Source organism: Salvelinus alpinus, chromosome 9 (genome assembly GCF_045679555.1).
Source record: "Salvelinus alpinus chromosome 9, SLU_Salpinus.1, whole genome shotgun sequence".
NCBI classification, from domain to species: domain Eukaryota; kingdom Metazoa; phylum Chordata; class Actinopteri; order Salmoniformes; family Salmonidae; genus Salvelinus; species Salvelinus alpinus.
The window spans coordinates 21,637,445-21,662,043 of NC_092094.1; the positions used below are offsets into that span (position 1 = coordinate 21,637,445).

General features: G+C 44.1%; 1 protein-coding gene across 5 annotated transcripts in view; it reads right to left on the bottom strand.

Moving 5' to 3' along the window:
- The window catches only part of LOC139583969 (SLIT-ROBO Rho GTPase-activating protein 1-like), a 194,079-nt gene that overhangs the window by 89,521 nt on the left and 79,959 nt on the right, over positions 1-24,599 (bottom strand). For all 5 annotated transcript variants that reach the window (XM_071415451.1, XM_071415453.1, XM_071415450.1 and 2 more), the window contains exons 4-5: positions 15,484-15,546; positions 626-805 (exon numbers count right to left, since the gene is read on the bottom strand). In XM_071415451.1, the coding sequence (XP_071271552.1) occupies positions 626-805; positions 15,484-15,546 (243 nt within the window). The remainder of the gene's footprint in view (positions 1-625; positions 806-15,483; positions 15,547-24,599) is intronic.

Genomic DNA, 24,599 nt, shown 5'->3' on the forward strand with positions numbered 1-24,599 from the left:
AATCTGGCTGTAAGTGATAGTGTTCATAGTGTTGTTTCCATTACACACACACACACACACACACACACACACACACACACACACACACACACACACACACACACACACACACACACACACACACACACACACACACGAGGGGTGGCCAGTAGAAGTCTGGCTGACCAGTAGTCTGGCTGGCCAATAGAAGTCTGTTTCTGTTACAAATGATAAACACTTTCAGGGACACCTGGATGTCAACCTGAGTTCAAGGTTTAGGCCATAGAAATGGAAAATATATTCATGTAGAGGAGAGCATCACCATAGAAATAGAAGCTATAATAGTCTGAGCTTGACTAATCGCAGCTGGCTGAGATTCACCCCTAACTGTGTTTAATGAGAAGACATTCCAACATTCCCTTCAGCAACCATCATCATCATTACCAGTGTAAAGACCTTCACAATACCCTTCTCTCACACCATCGTGCCATCACAAACCATACTGTGCTGTCTCTGATCCTTTTCACGTCGTCTTTTCTAGCACAGTTCCACCAACTATAATGGAGGCATAAGCAGGCCATCCCAGTACAGCTTTGCTTGGCTTGGTTTGGCCCTATAGTGTGAATCAGGCATAAGTGTGCTGTACCTTTTCCTTCATCTTCTCAATCTTCTTGACGGAGCTGCGTCTCTGGTGCTTGTCTTCCAGGCGGTAGCTGAAGACAGGCTCGGCCCGGCCGATCTGCTTCTCCTCCTGCTTCTCCGCCTCCTTCAGCTTGCTCTCTGCACTAATGCTCTCCGTGTGGTACATGTGGTAAGTCTTCATCACCTGGGGGTTGGATGAAGAGGTCAGAGTCATTCAACCTCACAATAAGAGTCAGAGGCTGCTTTGAACCAAACAAAGCTTTCATGTCCTACCCACCCACTCTTCACAGATCACTCCAGCTCTACTTCACAATAGGACTCCTACACCACCACAAATCATAGGCAGATTACCTCTATTTTTATATGATGCTCTTATAGTGGTACGACCTCAACAAACACGATTCACTGCCGTTCCCATTTACCATATTGCTCTGAGTTTGAAATTCCAGCTACAGAGAATTACATCTACACTTAGCAGTTTGCTGGAATTACCACCACCATTTTATTCAGGATGACAATTCCATCTGAGTTGTGTAGGAAATGCTATAGCTCTGTAATGGGGCACCGAGGGACTTCAATCCACCCACAGACACCCAATCATCCCTGGCTGCTGTAGCCCAAAGCAGAGTACCATCAGAGGGGTGCCAGCAGGCAGGGCCCACATCAGATCAGATGGTGACAGACTGACAGACTAAACCACTTACACAGCCCTGTTCTCTCCCCTTTGAAGTGGAAAGCAATGAAACCTCAAAATTAAAGCAGAATTCCTGAGGCCAGGAGTTTCAAAAGACACCAAATATGGCTTGGCATGAAGTGATATACAGACCTGGGTTCAAATACTATAGCTGTGCTTGATTGAGCATGCCAAGAGAATCAGTAGAACAGTCTGTAAAGTGTAAGCCCCGCCCACCTGGCACTCCAGGCAGGCTAAAGCAAATGCTCAAAGTATTTGAAAGATTTCAAATAGTATTTACTCAGATCAGGTGATACACTACATTTTAAGTGGTTATGTCAATACGTCAAAACCATAATCGAGGAGGAGTGACGCATGCATAGTGGGAAGCATTACCTCCACAGTAACACGCTGATTAAAGCTACTTCCTTTTGTTTGACTCATTGTTATCCAAACAGGAGGGAGCTATTACTATTACTCACACTCAAATGACTGTAGAAAACATTAGGAAGTGACTCATGAATAGCCAGGTACAACTGCTGCTCAAGTAAACCACGATTTCTTCAAGGGCCATGACATGAGTTCAAGAGACTATTTTTAACACATCATAATGGCTCTTTGATTGGAATTGAAGGCTGACAGAAATTAAGGCAGGGACTCAATGAGACTGACAATCACCACCAACGGGAATCATGACCAGGGCTCTAAAGTGCGACCAAATATGAATCTGTGCAACCAAAAGTTGTATTTTGGGAGCACTATGCAATTATACATTCAAAAAGTAATAATAATCAGCCATATTATAATTTTTGTAATGATAAGGCTTCTCTGCACCGTTGTTTCTGAGTACCCTAGTGAAACGAGGCAAGTGAAAATGTGTTAGCGCCATGGTTGCACCAGACTACTTCCGGCGCCGGAAAGAGATGGCTGCCTCGCTTCGTGTCCCTTGGAAAATATGCAGTATTTTGTTTTTTTACGTGTTATTTCTTACATCGGTACCCCGGGTAATCTTAGGTTTCATTACATACAGTCGGGAGGAACTACTGAATATACGATTAACGTCAACTCATCATCGTTCCTACCAGGAATATGACTTTCCCGAAACGGATCCAGTGTCTTGCCTTCCACACAATACAATGGATCTGATCCCAGCCGGCGACCCTGTGCGACGCCGAAAAAGGGGAAAACGTGGCGGTCTCGTGGTCAGGCTTCGGAGACGGGCACATCGCGCTCCACTCCCTAGCATACTACTCGCCAATGTCCAGTCTCTTGACAATAAGGTTGATGAAATCCGAGCACGGGTAGCATTCCAGAGAGACATCAGGGATTGCAACGTGCTCTGCTTCACGGAAACATGGCTAACTCAAGGGACGCTAACGGAGTCGGTGCAGCCAGCTGGTTTCTCCATGCATCGCGCCGACAGAAACAAACATCTTTCCGGTAAGAAGAGGGGCGGGGGGGTATGCCTTATGATTAACGAGAAGTGGTGTGATCATCATAACAACACACAAGAACTCAAGTCGTTCTGTTCACCTGATCTAGAACTCCTCACAATCAAATGTCGACCGCATTATCTACCAAGGGAATTCTCGTCAATCATAATCACAGCCGTATACATTCCCCCACAAGCAGACACATCGATGGCCCTGAACGAACTTTATCTGACTCTTTGTAAACTGGAAACCACACACCCTGAGGCTGCATTCATCGTAGCTGGGGATTTTAACAAGGCTAATCTAAAAACAAAACTCCCTAAATTCTATCAGCATATCGATTGTGCTACCAGGGCTGGAAAAACACTAGACCATTGTTACACTAATTTCCGCGACGCTTATAAGGCCCTCCCCCGCCCCCCTTTCGGAAAAGCTGACCACGACTCCATTTTGTTGATTCCAGCCTACAAACAAAAACTCAAACAACAAGCTCCCGCGCTCAGGTCTGTTCAACGCTGGTCCGACCAATCTGAATCCACGCTTCAAGACTGCTTCGATCACGCAGATTGGAATATGTTCCGCATCGCGTCCAACAACAATATTGACGAATATGCTGATTCGGTGAGCGAGTTCATTAGGAAGTGCATTGACGATGTCGTACCCACAGCAACGATAAAAACATTCCCAAACCAGAAACCGTGGATTGACGGCAGCATTCGCGTGAAACTGAAAGCGCGAACCACTGCTTTTAACCAGGGCAAGGTGACCGGAAGCATGACCGAATACAAACAGTGTAGCTATTCTCTCCGCAAGGCAATCAAACAGGCCAAGTCTCAGTACAGAGACAAAATCGAGTCGAAATTCAACAGCTCAGACACAAGAGGTATGTGGCAGGGTCTACAGTCAATCACGGATTACAAAAAGAAAACCAGCCCCGTCGAGGACCAGGATGTCTTGCTCCCAGACAGGCTAAACAACTTTTTTGCCCGCTTTGAGGACAATACAGTGCCACTGACACGGCCCCCTACCAAAACCTGCGGGCTCTCCTTCACTGCAGCCGAGGTGAGTAAAACATTTAAACGTGTTAACCCTCGCAAGGCTGCAGGCCCAGACGGCATTCCCAGCCGCGTCCTCAGAGCATGCGCAGACCAGCTGGCTGGTGTGTTTACGGACATATTCAATCAATCCTTATCCCAGTCTGCTGTTCCCACATGCTTCAAGAGGGCCACCATTGTTCCTGTTCCCAAGAAAGCTAAGGTAACTGAGCTAAACGACTACCGCCCCGTAGCACTCACTTCCGTCATCATGAAGTGCTTTGAGAGACTAGTCAAGGACCATATCACCTCCACCCTACCGGACACCCTAGACCCACTCCAATTTGCTTACCGACCCAATAGGTCCACAGACGACGCAATCGCAACCACACTGCACACTGCCCTAACCCATCTGGACAAGAGGAATACCCATGTGAGAATGCTGTTCATCGATTACAGCTCAGCATTTAACACCATAGTACCCTCCAAACTCGTCATCAAGCTCGAGACCCTGGGTCTCGACCCCGCCCTGTGCAACTGGGTCCTGGACTTCCTGACGGGCCGCCCCCAGGTGGTGAGGGTAGGTAACAACATCTCCACCCCGCTGATCCTCAACACTGGGGCCCCACAAGGGTGCGTTCTGAGCCCTCTCCTGTACTCCCTGTTCACCCACGACTGCGTGGCCATGCACGCCTCCAACTCAATCATCAAGTTTGCGGATGACACTACAGTGGTAGGCTTGATCACCAACAACGACGAGACGGCCTACAGGGAGGAGGTGAGGGCCCTCGGAGTGTGGTGTCAGGAAAATAACCTCATACTCAACGTCAACAAAACAAAGGAGATGATTGTGGACTTCAGGAAACAGCAGAGGGAGCACCCCCCTATCCACATCGACGGGTCAGTAGTGGAGAAGGTGGAAAGTTTTAAGTTCCTCGGTGTACACATCACGGACAAACTGAACTGGTCCACCCACACAGACAGCGTTGTGAAGAAGGCGCAGCAGCGCCTCTTCAACCTCAGGAGGCTGAAGAAATTCGGCTTGTCACCAAAAGCACTCACAAACTTCTACAGATGCACAATCGAGAGCATCCTGTCGGGCTGTATCACCGCCTGGTACGGCAACTGCTCCGCCCACAACCGTAAGGCTCTCCAGAGGGTAGTGAGGTCTGCAGAACGCATCACCAGGGGCAAACTACCTGCCCTCCAGGACACCTACACCACCCGATGTCACAGGAAGGCCATAAAGATCATCAAGGACAACAACCACCCAAGCCACTGCCTGTTCACCCCGCTATCATCCAGAAGGCGAGGTCAGTACAGGTGCATCAAAGCAGGGACCGAGAGACTGAAAAACAGCTTCTATCTCAAGGCCATCAGACTGTTAAACAGCCACCACTAACATTTAGCGGCCGCTGCCAACATACTGACTCAACTCCAGCCACTTTAAAAATGGGAATTGATGGAAATTATGTAAAAATGTACCACTAGCCACTTTAAGCAATGCCACTTAATACAATGTTTACATACCCTACATTACCCATCTCATATGTATATATACTGTACTCTATATCATCTACTGCATCTTGCCATCTTTATGCAATACATGTACCACTAGCCACTTTAAACTATGCCACTTTATGTTTACATACCCTACAGTACTCATCTCATATGTATATACCGTACTCTATACCATCTACTGCATCTGCCATGCCGTTCTGTACCACCACTCATCCATATATCTTTATGTACATATTCTTTATCCCTTACACTTGTGTGTGTGTGTAAGGTAGTAGTGTGGAATTGTTAGGTTAGATTACTGTTGGTTATTACTGCATTGTCGGAACTAGAAGCACAAGCATTTCGCTACACTCGCATTAACATCTGCTAACCATGTGTATGTGACTAATAAATTTGATTTGATTTGATTATTACTACAGTGAAAACAGATTGCTTCTAGCCCAAGCAGGTCAAAATATCTAGCCCATATTACCGGCGCAACAATGTTATCTTCCTATAGCTGATAGCCAGGACTGCAGTTTACATTCATAAACCATGCCATGAGCCGTTCAAAAACTACTCGCGTGTCGACGTCATTAAACATTTGTTTACACTTTGTTCAGTCATGTTACCTCATTGGCTAGCTAGCTGACAACCTGGTAACTTCACCAGTATATCCAAATATTTGGGGGTACAGAAAGAAAGAAAAAGGGATGGTTTCTTCAGGAGATCAATGATCATAACAATGAATGAATGACAGATAGCTTGCATGTCATCGTCACAAACCTGACATTTTTTATGAGATAATGTACAATTTTCAATGTAATGCGTCTCAGTAGGAAAATAGTGCTTTTACACAAGGTAGAAACCTGATATTCCACAAATGACTTTTTAATTTCAATGACGTGTTCTGATCATCATTTAGCTTTTATAATAAACAAATGTATTTAGAGTGTTAGATATTAGGTTCTAGGGCACAACATGTGATTAGCTAGAATTCATATAGGGCCAATATAGGCTGTATCTCTATCAATTAAAACAATCTTATTTTCTGGTGCTCCTAAATTTCATGTGGTGCTCCTAACTTTTTTAAAGTTGGGAGCACCAGTGCTACCAATGGATTGTTATATATTGTTTTCGAGCCCTGGTCACAACTAACCTATGCACTCTAGTAAAGTTTATGTAAAAAATTGCTTTCCTCCGGTCTCAATTAGCTAGCTTGTTAAACCACTCAACAGCGATAAGATCTCTGAACTTTGACAAACACACATTTCTCTCTTTCAGGATCTTTAGAGGTCATGAACAGTGTGGACAGCAGGATGGGGGCAGTACTGCCAGAAGGCTGCTGGGGAGAGGCCTTAGCCTGGCTGTCACTGTGGCCCGCTGGGTCCGAGAGAACCAGCACCCGTTCCCCTGCTGTGGCAGGCCAACCCTAGCCTGAGTCCCAGATTTATTCATGCTGTCTTGCCAACAGACAATGATACAGTAGCAATGGAGTTGGCAAGATGGCACAAACAGAACTATTGCCATCCCCTGCCAAGCCACTGAAGATAGTCACCCCAAAGCAGATGGAAAAAATAAGAGAGATCATGCGGCATTTACATTTACATTTAAGTCATTTAGCAGACGCTCTTATCCAGAGCGACTTACAAATTGGTGCATTCACCTTATGATATCCAGTGGAACAACCACTTTACAATAGTGCATCTCAGTCTTTTAAGGGGGAGGGGGGGGTTAGAAGGATTACTTTATCCTATCCTAGGTATTCCTTAAAGAGGTGGGGTTTCAGGTGTCTCCGGAAGGCCGCTGACCTGGCGTCGTGAGGGCATAACACAGAATAACACAGAATGAACAGACTCTGGGTAGAGTAAATTACAGTCCCACCGGCCGGTATACATTATAACCTCAAATCGGAATTAAAATACAGACTGTGTTTAAAACCTAAACATCTCCTTTCCACCACCCCAAAAAATATATTTTGGTAATGGGTGGAACAACAGACTTCGCCCTGTTCATTTTGTGCTGGTGGCCAGAGCCACGTAATAGGGACCAGTGGAGAGAGCCAGAGAGGGGCGACCAACCGCAGCCATACTCCTCACTTACTGGTCTGGAGCACCACTGGTGTGTTTACTTTGACTCTCCCCTGCTTCTTTTAGAGGGACAGATTTAGAAGGACTGGGACCAGACCTGTTATTTCACAGGCCCTGGCCACACAGGCCCCTGTGGCTGTGTGATGCAATCGCCTACTGAGTGTGTGTGTGTTTTTCTGCACCAAGGGGTAAATCAGGTCAAATTGAGCTGCAGCAAGAGGGACTAACACACTTTGAGCTGTGGCCGTTATACGTGTCATGGATGATTGTAAGTATAACACACAACATAATCTTCATTCCGCTACAGGGAAGTTGAACCCCTGCTGAATGTCTCCTGGGACAACAGAGTAACTGTTACCCATCTGTTCCTTGGGTTTTACCATAACAATCAATGCTGTAATCATAGCATAATATCTGTTTTGTGGTTACACATCGGAATCGATTATTGGAATTGTCCCTGACCACTTACAATCACCAGTGCAGAGTGATTAAGTTAATTTGACGTTATTGACCTGACGTGGAGGGCTGTGGTCGGCTGGTTGAGAATGAGCCACACATTCACTACCTCATGATTGAGGATGGGTGAGAGGTTTGTAAAGAAGGTAGTTGTGTCCATGTTAACAGGGAACTCATCTAATATGGTGGTGCATAATGCACAAGGACTAACATTTCATAACAGTTCAAAGTGCCATAGATCAACTCTATTTATCTTGCCCTCAACTAGTTTAGTTTGCAGCAGCATTTCTAAGTCACAACATTAGGGGCCTCTATCCCCTGTGGTATGGGAATGGGGATAGGGGAAGGATTGCGATATTAATGCACTCAATAAAATAAACCCTAGGTTAAAATAACATTGGAATATTATGTGTTCCAGTGTTTGGCTTAGTTTCTGGTCAATGAAAGATCCCAACTGCTCTCTAGCCATTGAGCAAACTATCCTTCTAACAGAATCAACATCAGAAGGTTAGAAAATCTAATGAAGCAGATAGTATGGCCACCAGATGAATGGGAAAGTACATAAACTACGTGCCATACAATATATGTGAGTGGGTTATACGAGAGGGAAGATGCCAAGGCCATGTAGACCACACAAGCCATACCCTTCTACCTGGACGTATTAGCATGTCATTAGGGTAACCGTGGCCACTTGGGGGACTTGAATCTCTGCTGCCCCTATAACAGGCCTGAAAGCAGCAATAATGCTGCTGAATTAAATATTGATCAGTGGTTTAAGCGCCCTGCCTTCCCCCAAGGTCAGAAACATTTGTGACAATGACCATAGGCAAGACCGCACAAACTGTTCTGGGACCAGCCTATCCTCCACAGACTGCAGATCAACATAGAAGCCTGCAGTTACTTTAAGGCCTGACCAGGTAGGCACTGTTCTGGGAGCCCTTTCTTAGTGCCCTGCTCAAGATTTAAGGCTGAGAGTTGTTCCTGACATGTGACCTGATTACAGTGATACCCAAGATACACCACCGGTGTTGTTGACAAATGGGAGCAAATTAAGCATCAAATCAAATGTTATTAGTCACATGTGCCGAATACAACATGTGTAGACCTTACAGTGAAATGCATACTTACGAGCCCCTAACCAACAATGCAGTTAAAAAAAATACGATAAGAAAAAGTAATAAAAGTAACAAGTAATTAAATAGCAGCAGTAAAGTAACAATAGTGAGACTTTTAACAGGGGGGTACCGGTACAGAGTCAATGTGCGGGGGCACCGGTTAGTTGAGGTAGTTTCTACATGCAGGTAGAGTTATTAAAGTGACTATGCATAGATGATAACAACAGAGACTAGCAGCGGGGGAGGGGTCAATGCAAATAGTCATTTGAGTAGATGTTCAGGAGTCTTATGGCTTGGGGGTAGAAGCTGTTAAGAAGCCTCTTGGACCGAGATTTGGCGCTCCGGTACCGCTTGCTCTTGGTGGTGCAGCTGTAGACATTTTGAGGATCTGAGGACCCATGCCAAATCTTTTTAATCTCCTGAGGGGGAATAGGTTTTGTAGTGCCATCTTCATGACTGTCTTGGTGTGTTTGGACCATGTTGGTTTGTTGGTGATGTGGCCACCAAGGAACTTGAAACTCTCGACCAGCTCCACTGCAGCCCTGTCGATGAGAATTTGTGAGGGTGCACAGTCCGCTTTTTCCTGTAGTCAACAATCATCTCCTTTGTCTTGATCACGTTGAGGGAGAGGTTGTTGTCCTGGCACCACATGGCCAGGTCACTGAACTCCTCCCTATAGGCTGTCTCGTCATTGGTGATCAGGCCTACCACTGTTGTGCCATCTGCAAACTTAATGATGGTGTTGTAGTCGTGCCTGGCAGTGCAGTCATGAGTGAACAGGGAGTACAGGAAAGGGGACTGTGTATGCACCCGAGGGGCCCCTGTGTTGAGGATCAGCGTGGCGGATGTGTTGTTACCTACCCTTACCACCTGGGTCGGCCCGTCAGGAAGTCCAGGATCAAGTTGCAGAGGGAGGTGTTTAGTCCCAGGGTCCTTAGCTTAGTGATGAGCTTTGAGGGCACTATGGTGTTGAACGCTGAGCTGTAGTCAATGAATAGCATTCTCAAATAGTTGTTCCTTTTGTCCATGTGGGAAAGGGCAGCGTGGAGTGCAATAGAGATTGCATCATCTGTCGATCTGTTGGGGTGGTATGCAAATTGGAGTGGGTCTAGGATTTCTGGGATGATGGTGTTGATGTGAGCCATGACCAGCCTTTCAAAGCACTTCACGGCTACAGACGTGAGTGCTACGGGTCGGTAGTCATTTAGGCAGGTTACCTTAGTGTTTTTGGGCACAGGCACTATGGTGGTCTGCTTAAAACATGTTGACCTGTTTAAAAGTCTTACTCACATCGGCTGCGGAGAGCGTGATCTCACAGTCTTCAGGAACAGCTGGTGCTCTCATGCATGTTTCAGTGTAATTTGCCTCGAAGCGGGCATAGAAGTAGTTTAGCTCATCTGGTAGGCGTGTGTCACTGGGCAGCTCTCGGCTGTGCTTCCCTTTGTAGTCTGTAATGCGTTTGCAAGCCCTCCCACATCCGACGAGCGTCAGAGCCAGTGTAGTACGATTCGATCTTAGTCCTGTATTGACGCTTGCCTGTTTGATGGTTCGTCGGAGGGCATAGCGGGATTTCTTATAAGCTTCCGGGTTAGAGTCCCGCTCCTTGAAAGCGGCAGCTCTAGCCGTTAGCTCTGTGCGGATGTTGCCTCTAATCCACTTCTGGTTGGGGTATGAACATACGGTCACTGTGGGAACGAGGTCATCAATGACTGATGTGGTGTACTCCTAAATGCCATCTGAGAAATCCCAGCACACATTCCAGTCTGTGCTAGCAAAACAGTCCTGTAGTTTAGCATCTGCTTCATCTGACCACACAGTGGGCAGAACAAGCAAGGAGGTGGGCAGAGCCAAGCACGAGCCAGAGAGATGCTATTGGCGCGTATGTATTTGCATACAGTGCATTCAGAAAGTATTCAGAGCCCTTGACTTTTTCCACATTTTCCACATTCCACATTAACGTTACAGCCTTATTCTAAAATTGATAAATTGTTTTTTTCCCCTCATCAATCTACACAAAATACCCCATAATGACAAAAATAAAACAGGTTTTGAAAATTAAAAAACTGAAATATCACATTTACATACAGTACCGGTCAAAAGTTTGGACACACCTACTCATTCAATAGTTTTTCTTTACTTTTACTATTTTCTACATTGTAGAATAATAGTGAAGACATCAAAACTATGAAATAACACATATAGAATCATGTAGTAACCAAAAAAAGTGTGTAAAACAAATCAAAATATATTTTATACTTGAGATTCTTCGAAGTAGTCACCATTTGCCTTGATGACAGCTTTGCACACTCTTGGCATTCTCTCAACCAGCTTCATGAGGTAGTCACCTGGAATGCATTTCAATTAACATGTGTGCCTTGTTAAAAGTTAATTTGTGGAATTTCTTTCCACAAATGGTATACATTACATAGTTAATTTGTGTAATTTCGTTCCTCCTTAATGCGTTTGAGCCAATCAGTTGTGTTGACAAGGTAGGGGTGGTATACAGAAGAAGCCCTATTTGGTAAAAGACCAAGTCCATATTATGGCAAGAACAGCTCAAATAAGCAAAGAGAAACGACAGTCCATCATTACTTTAAGACATGAAGGTCAGTCAATCCAGAAAATGTCAAGTATTTTGAAAGTTTCTTCAAGTGCTGTCGCAAAAACCATCAAGCTCTATGATGAAACTGGCTCTCATGAGGACTGCCACAGGAAAGGAAGACCCAGAGTTAACTCTGCTGCAGAGGATAACTTCATTAGAGTTACCAGCCTCAGAAATTGCAGCCTAAATAAATTATTCACAGAGTTCAAGTAACAGACACATCTCAACATCAACTGTTTAGAGGAGACTGCGTGAATCAGGCCTTCATGGTCTAATAGGCCAAAAAGATCATTAAGGACATCAACCACCCGAGCCACTGCCTGTTCACCCCGCTATCATCCAAGGTCAGTACAGGCAAGGTCAGTACAGGTGCATCAAAGCTGGGACCGGGATACTGAAAAAAAGCTTCTATCTCAAGGCCATCAGACTGTTAAACAGCCATCACTAGCACATTAGAGGCTGCTGCCTATAGGCATAGACTAGAAATCACTGGCCACTTTAAGGAATGAAACACTAGTCACTTAATAATGTTTACATATCTTGCATTACTCATCTCATACAGTGGGGCAAAAAAGTATTTAGTCAGCCACCAATTGTGCAAGTTCTCCCACTTAAAAAGATGAGAGGCCTGTAATTTTCATCATAGGTACACTTCAACTATGACAGACAAAATGAGAAAAAAAATCCAGAAAATCACATTGTAGGATTTTTAATGAATTTATATGCAAATTATGGTGGAAAATAAGTATTTGGTCACCTACAAACAAGCACGATTTCTGGCTCTCACAGACCTGTAACTTCTTCTTTAAGAGGCTCCTCTGTCCTCCACTCGTTACCTGTATTAATGGCACCTGTTTGAACTTGTTATCAGTATAAAAGACACCTGTCCACAACCTCAAACAGTCACACTCCAAACTCCACTATGGCCAAGACCAAAGAGCTGTCAAAGGACACCAGAAACAAAATTGTAGACCTGCACCAGGCTGGGAAGACTGAATCTGCAATAAGTAAGCAGCTTGGTTTGAAGAAATCAACTGTGGGAGCAATTATTAGGAAATGGAAGACATACAAGACCACTGATAATCTCCCTCGATCTGGGGCTCCACGCAAGATCTCACCCCGTGGGGTCAAAATGATCACAAGAACGGTGAGCAAAAATCCCAGAACCACACGGGGGGACCTAGTGAATGACCTGCAGAGAGCTGGGACCAAAGTAACAAAGCCTACCATCAGCAAGGGCATTGAAGATGAAACGTGGCTGGGTCTTTCAGCATGACAATGATCCCAAACACACCGCCCGGGCAATGAAGGAGTGGCTTCGTAAGAAGCATTTCAAGGTCCTGGAGTGGCCTAGCCAGTCTCGAGATCTCAACCCCATAGAAAATCTTTGGAGGGAGTTGAAAGTCCGTGTTGCAACGCAACAGCCCCAAAACATCACTGCTCTAGAGGAGATCTGCATGGAGGAATGGGCCAAAATACCAGCAACAGTGTGTGAAAACCTTGTGAAGACTTACAGAAAACGTTTGACCTCTGTCATTGCCAACAAAGGGTATATAACAAAGTATTGAGATAAACTTTTGTTATTGACCAAATACTTATTTTCCACCATAATTTGCAAATAAATTCATTAAAAATCCTACAATGTGATTTTCTGGTTGAAGTGTACCTATGATGAAAATTACAGGCCTCTCTCATCTTTTTAAGTGGGAGAACTTGCACAATTGGTGGCTGACTAAATACTTTTTTGCCCCACTGTATGTTTATACTGTATTCTATACTATTCTACTGTATCTTAGTCCGTTCCGCTCCGACATCGCTCGTCCATATGTAAAGAGTCTTATTTCATTCCTACTTAGATGTGTGTGTATTGGGTATATGTTGTGTAATTTGTTAGACATTTAGCTACACCGGAAATAACATCTACTAATCACGTATATGTGAACAATACAATTTGATTTGATTGCTGCAAAGAAACCACTACTAAAGGACACCAATAAGAAGAAGAGACTTGCTTGGGCCAAGAAACACGAGCAATGGACATTAGACCGGTGGAAATCTGTCCTATGGTCTGATGAGTCCAAATTTTTGATTTTTGATTCCAACCGTTGTGGCTTTCTTAGACGCAGAGTAGGTGAACGGATGATCTCTGCATGTGTAGTTCCCACCGTGAAGGATGGAGGTGGTGGTGTGATGGTGCTTTCCTGGTGACACTGTCAGTGATTAATTTAGAATTCAAGGCACACTTCTGCATTCTGCAGTAATACGCCATCCCATCTGGCTTGCACTTAGTGGGCCTATCAGGAGGAGAGTGATGGAGAGCTGCATCAGATGACCTGGCCTACACAATCACCAGACCTCAACCCAATTGAGATGGTTTGGGATGAGTTGGACTGCAGAGTGAAGGAAAAGTAGCCAACAAGTGCTCAGCATATGTGGGAACTCCTTCAAGCATTCCAGGTGAAGCTAGTTGAGAGAATGCTAATTGTGTGCAAAGCTGTCATCAAAGCAAAGGGTGGTTACTTTGAAGAATCTCAAATATATTTTGATTTGTTTAACACTTTTTTAGTTACGACATGATTCCATATGTGTTAATTCATAGTTTGAGCTGCACTATTATTTTACAATGTAGAAAACAGTAACAAAAAAGAAAAACACTTAGTAAGTAAGTAGGTGTGTCCAAACATTTGACTGGTACTGTAAGTATTCAGACCCTTTTACTCAGTACTTTGTTGAAGCACCTTTGACAACGATTGCAGCCTCGAGTCTTCTTGGGTATGACACTACAAGCTTGACACACCTATATTTGGGGAGTTTCTCTCATTCTTCTCTTCAGATCCTCTCAAACTAATGTCAAGTTGGATGGGGAGCGTCGCTGCACAGCTATTTTCAGGCCTCTCCAGGGATGTTCGATCGGGTTCAAGTCCGGGCTCTGGCCGGGCCTCTCAAGGACATTCAGAAACTTGTTCCGCAGACACTCCTGCGTTGAATGTGCTTAGGGTCGTTGTCCTGTTGGAAGGTGAAACTTCACCCCAGTCTGAAGTGCTTTTACTGAGGAGTGGCTTCCATCTGGTTACTCTACCATAAAGTCCTGATTGGTGGAGTGCTGCAGAGATAGTTGTCCTTTCCATTTCCACAGAGGAACTCTGGAGCTCTGTCAAAGTGACCATCGGGTTTTTGGTCACCTCCCTGACCAAGGCCCTTTTCCCTCGTTTGCGCAGTTTGGCCGGTGCGTTCAGTTCTAGGAAGAGTCTCGGTGGTTCCAAATATCTTCCATTTAAGAATGATGGAGGCCACTGTGATCTTGGGGACCTTCAATGCTGCAGACATTTTTTGGTACCCTTCCCCAGAGCTCAATTTCAGGTCTCATAGCAAGGTGTCTGAATACTTATGTAAATAAGGGATGTTTTTTATGTTTAATACATTAGCAAAAAAAATCGGAAAAAACATTTTTGCTTTGTCATTATGGGGTATTGTGTGTATATCGATGAGGGAAAAAAGTATTTGATATATTTTAGAATAAAGCCGTAACGTAACAAAATGTGGAAAAAGGGAAGGGGTCTGAATACTTTCCGAATGCACTTTATTTCCTTTAGGGAATTCCTAATCTGTGAAGTGCACTTGTGCAATAACTCAATTCTCCCTTGCATTCCTTTTAAACAATGTCGTTTTTAGAAACGAGAAATGGTCAAGTCAACAAAACTTAGTCCACTCTGTTCGTAACGGATTCTAGATTTGGGAACGGAAAATTGTATTGAGATCGGATGTTTCATCGATAAGAACATGTTTCATCTAGCTCCATCTTCTCCCACTTCCCGCCACTGGACATAATTGGTGGTGAGAAGAAGTTCTAAACGGATGCTTCAGATCTATACATCCTGTGAGAGATCTGGCTCCTTGCTCTAACTGTGGTGATATAGTAAGTCAGGAAACAGTCAATTAAATGACACATTCAAACTTACAGTGTAGAGCTCGTTGAGGACCTTCATCAAGTCTTCCTGAAGCTGAAACGTTATCTCCTTACTCTGAAAAAGAGAGAAAGAATGTGTTCAATGCGAGACATCTATCATCTGTGCAGTACTGTCACATATTCATACATTGTCACATGGAACAAACAAGCATACAGAGTTGGGAATAGAGTAGGGCACTGAGACCTGTAATGACGTCATCAAAAAGAGAGAGTTGCCCATAGAGCCATCTGTCTGCATGGCGTGAGAGAGATCTCAAATTAATTAATTAAATCTGCCATCAGACATGAGCCCAATTAATATTTCTGAGATTCTCCCTACAAGGAAATAACAGTTATTTGATTGATGCAGAGTTAAAGCAGGGGTCTCAAACTGGCAGCGTGCGGACCAGATGCGGAATAGACACCGGCTGGAATGCGGTTCTAACCAACCAGCATTCAGGATTTGACCCACCCGTTGTATAAGATGTGACAAGTCACATGGATATCCCATTCAACTTATGTATTACCTGGGCATTAGCACACAGTCTTCCACTCAGTCTCACACAAACCCTATTAGCTGGCCCCTAACTCATTGTGGAGGCCTTCCCCAGTAATGGGCCCTGAGAGGGCTGTGAAAACATGATCTATCCCGCCACAACTGTGGTTTCCTGTATGGGCATGACGCCGTAACCGATGAGGAAGTGTCTCTGCTGAGGTCACCAACCTCCCTGATCCAGGTGGATCTGCACACATCCTAGTTGCCACAAACACCCATGTTAGAGTGAGCCACTGCCGACACAGTCAACAACACTACAATGGAACGTCATGGGTTGGAGTCGGGACTCTCTAGCCTAGCCGCCATATCTGAATAATATGCTTTAGCCAACACCTCTACGCTCTTGTCGTCATGCCATACATGTTTGGCATGACAACAAACACAGCATACCAGGGGAATTGGCTAAAGCACCAACAGTTCTGCAACTAAGCCATGGTTAGGGTGAAACTCTTTGTTAGAGCATCTATGACTGTTTGAAGGAGGAAGTCAGGGCACAAACAAACAGGTCCATCACAAAGAGAGCTCTGCTCTACTGTAAGTCCTGCTGACTGACTGGTGGAAGAGGCGCTGTCCAGTCCACACATGTGGACGTAAACCATAGAGGATTAGCCCCCGTTGTGTGTGTATGTGTGTTTGTGCATGTGTGCGTAATTTAGTAAATCAATCAGTCTCCTCTGGCTGACCCAGTCCAGCCCACACCTGTCCTGGCACTGGCCTACACCTACTCAGCCAGTTCTCTCTTTTACTTACATATTACCACACCGACAGGCACCGGACAAATAGACTTAGCCATGTATAAATAGAGCTAAGTCACCTAAGCTGAAGTTAGGGTGCTCTCACACACAGAGAATGAAGAGCAGAATCTATAAGCTGGTTGTGGCACTGAGTTTTGGGCCAGGTAAAATATGGACTGGTGAGATCATTCCTCTTGCTCAAATATGTGAAGCAGGCTGCAACAAATAAAATACACACACAACGGTTCAAAAGTTTGGGGTCACTTAGAAATTCTTGTTTTTGAAAGAAAAGCACATTTTTTGTCCATTAAAATAACATCAACTTGATCAGAAATACAGTGTAGACATTGTTAATGTTGTAAATGACTATTGAAGCTGGAAACGGCAGATTTTCTATGGAATATCTAGATAGGTGTACAGAGGCCCATTATCAGCAACAATCACTCCTGTGTTCCAATGGAAAACCCTTTTGCAATTATGTTAGCACAGCTGAAAACTGTTGTTCTGATTAAAGAAGCAATAAAACTGTCCTTCTTTAGACTAGTTGAGTATCTGGAGATTTGTGGGTTCGATTACAAGCTCAAAATGGCCAAAAACAAATAACTTTCTTCTGACACTCGTCAGTCAATTCTTGTTCTGAGAAATGAAGGCTATTCCATGTGAGAAATTGCCAAGAAACTGAAGATCTCATACAATTCTGTGTACTACTCCCTTCACAGAACAGTGCAAACTGGCTCTAACCAGAATAGAAAGAGGAGTAGGAGGCCCCAGTGCACAACTGAGCAAGCGGACAATTACATTAGAGTGTCTAGTTTGAGAAACAGACGCCTCACAAGTCCTCAACTGGCAGCTTCATTAAATAGTACCCGCAAAACACCAGTCTCAACGTCAACAGTGAAGAGGAGACTCCGGGATGCTGGCCTTCTAGGCAGAGTTGCAAAGAAAAAGATATATCTCAGACTGGCCATTAAAAAGAAAAGATTAAGATGGGCAAAATAACACATACACTGGACAGAGGAACTCTGCCTAGAAGGCTAGCATCCCGGAGTCGCCTCTTCACTGTTGACGTTCAGACTGGAATTTGAGGAAAATGACATTTTGGGGGGAAAAAGCTAACTCGGCTCATTCATTTATTGAATCAGATGGCTCATTCACCACAAAGCCCACTGATATTGCAAACTACTTTAATTACTTTTTCATTTGCAAGATTAGGAAACTTAGGGATAACATGCCAGCAACAAACGCTGACACTACACATCCAAGTATATCGGACCAAATTATGAAAAGCAAGATTTGTACTTTTGAATTCCGTAAAGTCAGTGTGGAAGCGGAGATTTTTTTGTTGTTGTTGTTGTCAATCAACAATGACACGCCACCAGGGTTTGACAATCTAGATGGAAAATTACTGAGGATAATAGCAGACGATATTGCCACTCCTATTTGCCACATCTTCAATTTAAGCCTACTAGAGAGCGTGTGCCCTCAGGCCTGGAGGGAAGCTAAAGTAATTCCGCTACCCAAGAATAGTAAAGCCCCCTTTACTGGCTCAAATAGCCGACCAATCAGCCTGTTACCAACCCTTAGTAAACTTCTAGAAATTGACAACAGAATTTCAGCATGCTTATAGGAAAGGACACTCAACAAGCACAGCACTTACACAAATGACTGGTGAATGGCTGAGAGAAATTGATGACAAAATGATTATGGGCACTGTCTTGTTAGACTTCAGTGCAGCTTTTGACATTATTGATCATAGTCCGCTGCTGGAAAAACATGTGTTATGGCTATAATGTGGATAAAGAGTTACTTGTCTAACAGAACACAGAGGGTGTTCTTTAATGGAAGCCTATCACATATAATCCAGTTAGAATCAGGAATTCCCCAGGGTAGCTGTTTATGCCCCTTGCTGTTTTCAATTTTTACTAACGACATGCCACTGTGAGTAAAGCCAAAGTTTCTATGTATGCGGATGATTCAACACTTTACACGTCAGCTACTAAAGCGACTGAAATGACTGCAACACTCAACAAAGAGCTGCAGTTAGTTTCAGAGTGGGTGGCAAGGAATAAGTTAGCCCTAAATATTTCTAAAACTGAAAGCATTGTATTTGGAACAAAACACTCACTAAACCCTAAACCTCAACTAAATATTGTAATGAATAATGTGGAAATTGAGCGAGCTGGGGTGACTAAACTGCTTGGAGTAACACTAGATTGAAAACTGCCATGGTCAAAACATATTGATGCAATAGTAGCTAAGATGGGGAGAAGTCTGTCTATAATAAAGCGATGCTCTGCCTTCTTAACAACACCATGAACAAGGCAGGTCCTACAGGTCCTAGTTTTGTCGCACCTTGAGTACTGTTCAGTCGTGTGGTCAAGTGCAACAAAAAAGGACTTTGGAAAATTGCAATTGGCTCAGATCAGGGCAGCATGGCTGGCCCTTGGATGTACACAGAGAGCTAATATTAATAATATGCATGACAATCTCTCCTGGCTGAAAGTGGGGGAGAGATTGACTTCATCACTACTTTTATTTATGAGAGGTATTGCCACGTTGAATGCACAGAGCTGTCTGTCTAAACTACTGGCACACAGCTCGGACACCCATGCATACCCCACAAGACATGCCACAAGAGGTCTCTTCACAGTCCCCAAGTCCAGAACAGACTATGGGAGGCACACAGTACTAATCTCGAAACGTCTCTTTTTCAGGGCCCTGTCTTTCAAAGATAATTTGTAAAAATCCCAAAAACGTCACAGATCTTCATTGTAAAAGGTTTAAACAGTGTTTCCCATGCTTATTCAATTAACCTTAAACAATTAATGAACATGCACCTGTGGAACGATCGTTAAAAAACTAACAGCTTACAGACGGTAGGCAATTAAGGTCACAGTTATGAGAACTTAGGACACTAAGGAGGCCTTTCTACTGACTCTGAAAAACACCAAAATAAAGATGCCCAGGGTCCCTGCTAATCTGCGTGAACGTGCCTTAGGCATGCTGCAAGGAGGCATGAGGACTGCAGATGTGGCCAGGGCAATAAATTGCAATGTCCGTACTGTGAGACACCTAAGACAGCGCTACAGGGAGACAGGACGGACAGCTGATCATCCTCGCACTGGCAGACCACGTGTAACAACACCTGCACAGGATCGGTAGATCTGAACATCACACAGGTTCAGGATGGCAACAACAACTGTCCGAGTTACACCAGGAACACACAATCCCTCCATCAGTAATCAGACTGTCCGCAATAGGCTGAGAGAGGCTGGACCGAGTGCTTGTAGGCCTGTTGTAAGGCAGGTCCTCACCAGACATCACCGGCAACAACGTCGCCTATGGGCAAAAACCCACCGTCCTTGGACCAGACAGGACTGGCAAAAACTGCTCTTCACTGACGAGTCGCGGTTTTGTCTCACCAGGGATGATGGTCGGATGCGTGTTTATCGTCGAAGGAATGAGCGTCACACCGAGGCCTGCACTCTGGAGCGGGATCGTTTTGGAGGGTCCGTCATGGTCTGCGGCGGTGTGTCACAGCATCATCGGACTGAGCTTGTTGTCATTGCAGGCAATCTCAACGCTGTGCGTTAGAGGGAAGACATCCTCCTCCCTCATGTGGTACCCTTCCTGCAGGCTCATTCTGACATGACCCTCCATCATGACAATGCCACCAGCCATACTGCTCGTTCTGTGCGTGATTTCGTGCAAGACAGCAATGTCAGTGTTCTGCCATGGCCTGCGAAGAGCCCGGATCTCAATCCCATTGAGCACGTCTGAACCTGTTGGATCAAAGGGTGAAGGCTAGGGCCATTCCCCCCAGAAAAGTCCGGGAACTTGCAGGTGCCTTGGTGGAAGAGTGGGGTAACATCTCACAGCAAGAACTGGCAAATCTGGTGCAGTTTATGAGGAGAAGATGCACTGCAGTACTTAATGCAGCTGGTGGCCACACCACTGTTATTTTTTATTTTGACCCCCCCTTATTCAGGGACACATTATTCCATTTCTGTTAGTAACATGTCTGTGGAACTTGTTCAGTCTCAATTGTTGAATCTTATGTTCATACAAATATTTACACGTTACGTTTGCTGAAAATAAACGCAGTAAACAGTGAGAGGACGTTTTTTTTTTTGCTGAGTTCACTTAGAGCCATGACTACATGGAACTCTATTCCACATCAAGTAACTGATGCAAGCAGTAAAATTAGATTTAAAAGACAGATAAAAAAACACCTGATGGAACAGCAGGGACTGTGAAGCAACACAAACATTGGCACACACACACACACTATACATACACATGGATTTAGTACTGTAGATATGTGGTAGTGGTGGAGTAGGGGCCTAAGGGCACACATTGTGTTGTGATATCTGTGAATGTATTGTAATGTTTTAAAATTGTATAAATTGCCTTAATTTTGCTAGACCCCAGGAAGAGTAGATGCAACCTTGGCAGGAACTAATAGGGATCCATAATAAATACAATACAAAACTGGTGTTTTGCGGGTACTATTTAATGAAGCTGTCAGTTGAGGACTTGTGAGGCGTCTGTTTCTCTAACTAGACACTCTAATGTACTTGTCCTCTTGCTCAGTTGTGCACCGGGGCCTCCCACTCCTCTTTCTATTCTGGTTAGAGCCAGTTTGCGCTGTTCTGTGAAGGGAGTAGTACACAGCGTTGTACGAGATCTTGAGTTTCTTGGCAATTTCTCACATGGAATAGCCTTAATTTCTTAGAACAAGAATTGACTGACGAGTTTCAGAAGAAAGGTCTTTGTTTCTGGCCATTTTGAGCCTGTAATCGAACCCACAAATGCTGATGCTCCAGATACTCAACTAGTCTAATCTTTAAAATCATCCGTTTTAAAATCCATCCGTTTGAATTCTAAATAAAACACTGACAGTGTCACCAGCAAAGCACCCCCACACCATCACACCTCCTCCTCCTCCATGCTTCACGGTGGGAACCACACATGCTGAGATCATCCATTCACCTACTCTGCGTCTCACAAAGACACGGCGGTTGGAACCAAAAATCTCAAATTCGAACGCATTAAGGAAAGAAATTCCACAAATTCACTTTGAACAAGGCACATCTGTTAATTGAAATGCATTCCATATGACTACCTCATGAAGCTGGTTGAGAGAATGCCAAGAGTGTGCAAAGCTGTCATCAAGACAAATGGTGGCTACTTCGAAGAATCTCAAATATAAAATATATATTGATGTTTTACACACTTTTTTTGGTTACTATATGATTCTATATTTGTTATTTCATAGTTTGATGTCTTCACTATTATTCTACAATGTAGAAAATAGCATAAATTAAGAAAAACCCTTGAATGAGTCGGTGTGTCTGAACTTTTGACTGGTACTGTATATATACAATGTTAAGATTACCTTTAAAGGTCTTGCCCTCTATTAAAGGGGAATGTCAACTGGGGTTTTTCCAACACAGATAATTTATTAAAGGACTAACACAAATGGGCTTCCCCTTCTTTTAAGTGCACTGTTTATGAGTGATGCTAACCACATCTGAGTGAGACAGGAAGAGACAAGAATCCACTGAGCCCCCCCGGGGTGATGGGTTTCATGTTGCCTCCAACATTAATTAGGCCCCAGAGAGGGACTATACATAACCCTGGAGTCAATTTATGGTGGCTTCTCCATATGGCAGAAGAAACACACTGGGACCCTAGTGAGAGGCTACACAAATCATATTGGCTCATATACTATACAGAAGCAGTCATTGGAGTTAGTCTAGTAATGGACCAAGCCGGGCAGTAAATCAGTAAATTGTCAAGCTCTAATCCTAATGAAGTGTTAAAACACTTTACACTGCGCTTGATCAAATTCCAAGACCAATTTAGTGGTACCTGGTGCAGTTTTTTGTTTCCCTCACCCTTCGTCCCTACCTCTGTAGTGAATGAATGGAGGAGTGTGCAATGGAGTAACTTGACAAACTAATACCTTCCTTTCTCCTTCCTCCATACAGATGAGGCTTTCAAGCATTGGGAGAAATTCACCTTGTAGTTCCACCAGAATGGGACTTCCATAAATAAAAGAGGACTGACTAAGCAAAACAAAAAGCGAGTTGTATGAATAATGAAAAGAGAATACATGTGATAAGACCTGCCCGACCATGAATGGACTGAGTGACAAAACTTGTATTTAGAGGTTTCTCCTTCGAACAAAGACAAAGCGAGGTAAGCTGTGACTTTCTTGTCCACAGTACTATTCATAAATAAACATAGCATGAACACAAGCCAATGGTCAACTCTAAAAGGTCCACCATGCAGAAGCCTGTTAGGATATGTCATTTAAGGTTCTATACGGCTACACCTCATAACATAAAAAGGTAGAAAACTTCAGAATTTGAAAATATAAAAACACTAGTCTTTGATGCCAGGATGCCAAAACAGCAGCCCTCTTGTGTTAAAAGAAGAGGAGCTGTAGGAACTGTGTTGTAACTGGGGGGCCTCCCCCGGTGTTTGTCTCTCGTTAATGGAGAGATCAAAGACACGGACTTACTGATTAGAGGGCAGGGGTGTCTCTGCTCCCCTGTTACAGACTTCCCCACTCCAGGAGGATGCCGATTGGTTTGGCCCCTGGCTGCGAAACATCACTATATGAGCCCGAGGGGAGACAGAAACACACACATGCACGAAACGCATCCACATAGTCACAAACACTGAAGACCAGTGTCTTCAGTGTTTGTGACGGTGTCTGATGACTGCAGGTCATTGCCTGCGTGTTCAAGCAGTCGTTGCCTGTTGTGTTCAAGGCCAACCAACAACTATAATTGGTGGAGCAATAAGGAGGGATAATCATTTGTTTCCCCTCATGCACTGTGAGTAATGTCTGAATGCAAACGTCTTCATATGAGGGATACTATGAACTAAACCTCATACATTATATTTTCACTCTTATCAATGCTTCTCAGGTACCAACTAACAGAATGAAGTACAGTTTAGTCTTGATTTAAATATCCAAAAATGTATACATACGGTATAATTGCTTTGATTGCACTGCAGGAGGGGAACACATTGATGAGTTTAGTGGACTATCATTTTAAACATCAGTAATGTGGGTTGAGAGGGGGGAGAAAAAAACATCTGACAAAACAATGTCTGTCTGTCTGTGTGTGTGTTGTTAGTGTGTAGACCAGTCCTCTGTACCAACCAGTTTAAATCACTGAGACGATAATGACTTCTACCATAAATAAAAGACCCCTCTCTTTTAGTCTTGATCTAGCAGACAGATTTAATGACCCCTCTCTTTTAGTCTTGATCTAGCAGACAGATTTAAAGACCCCTCTCTTTTAGTCTTGATCTAGCAGACAGATTTAAAGACCCCTCTCTTTTAGTCTTGATCTAGCAGACAGATTTAAAGACCTCTCTCTTTTAGTCTTGATCTAGCAGACAGATTTAAAGACCCCTCTCTTTTAGTCTTGATCTAGCAGACAGATTTAAAGACCCCTCTCGTTTAGTCTTGATCTAGCAGACAGTTTTAAAGACCCCTCAGCGAAAGAGAAAGAAATAGGAAACATTTGATACAAAGCACCCCATTGAAACAGGCCCTGGTTTGTCATTTTCGGGGCTGTGGTTGGTTCATGTGACTCCTGGTGCATAGGAGAGCTCATAATCTGGTAGGGAGTTGTCCTCTTTGTGGCCGGAGTGAAACAGGCGGCGGCAGCATTAGTAACAGGGTTTCTGTCATGAGGTCAGACTTCAGATGGAAGGGTTAGGTAGGCCGTTTAGGCTTATGTGGGATGAGGAGGGTCCTCTGTACACAACCCAGCAACTGAGCTGCCATCAAGATGTCATCAAACACAACTTGAA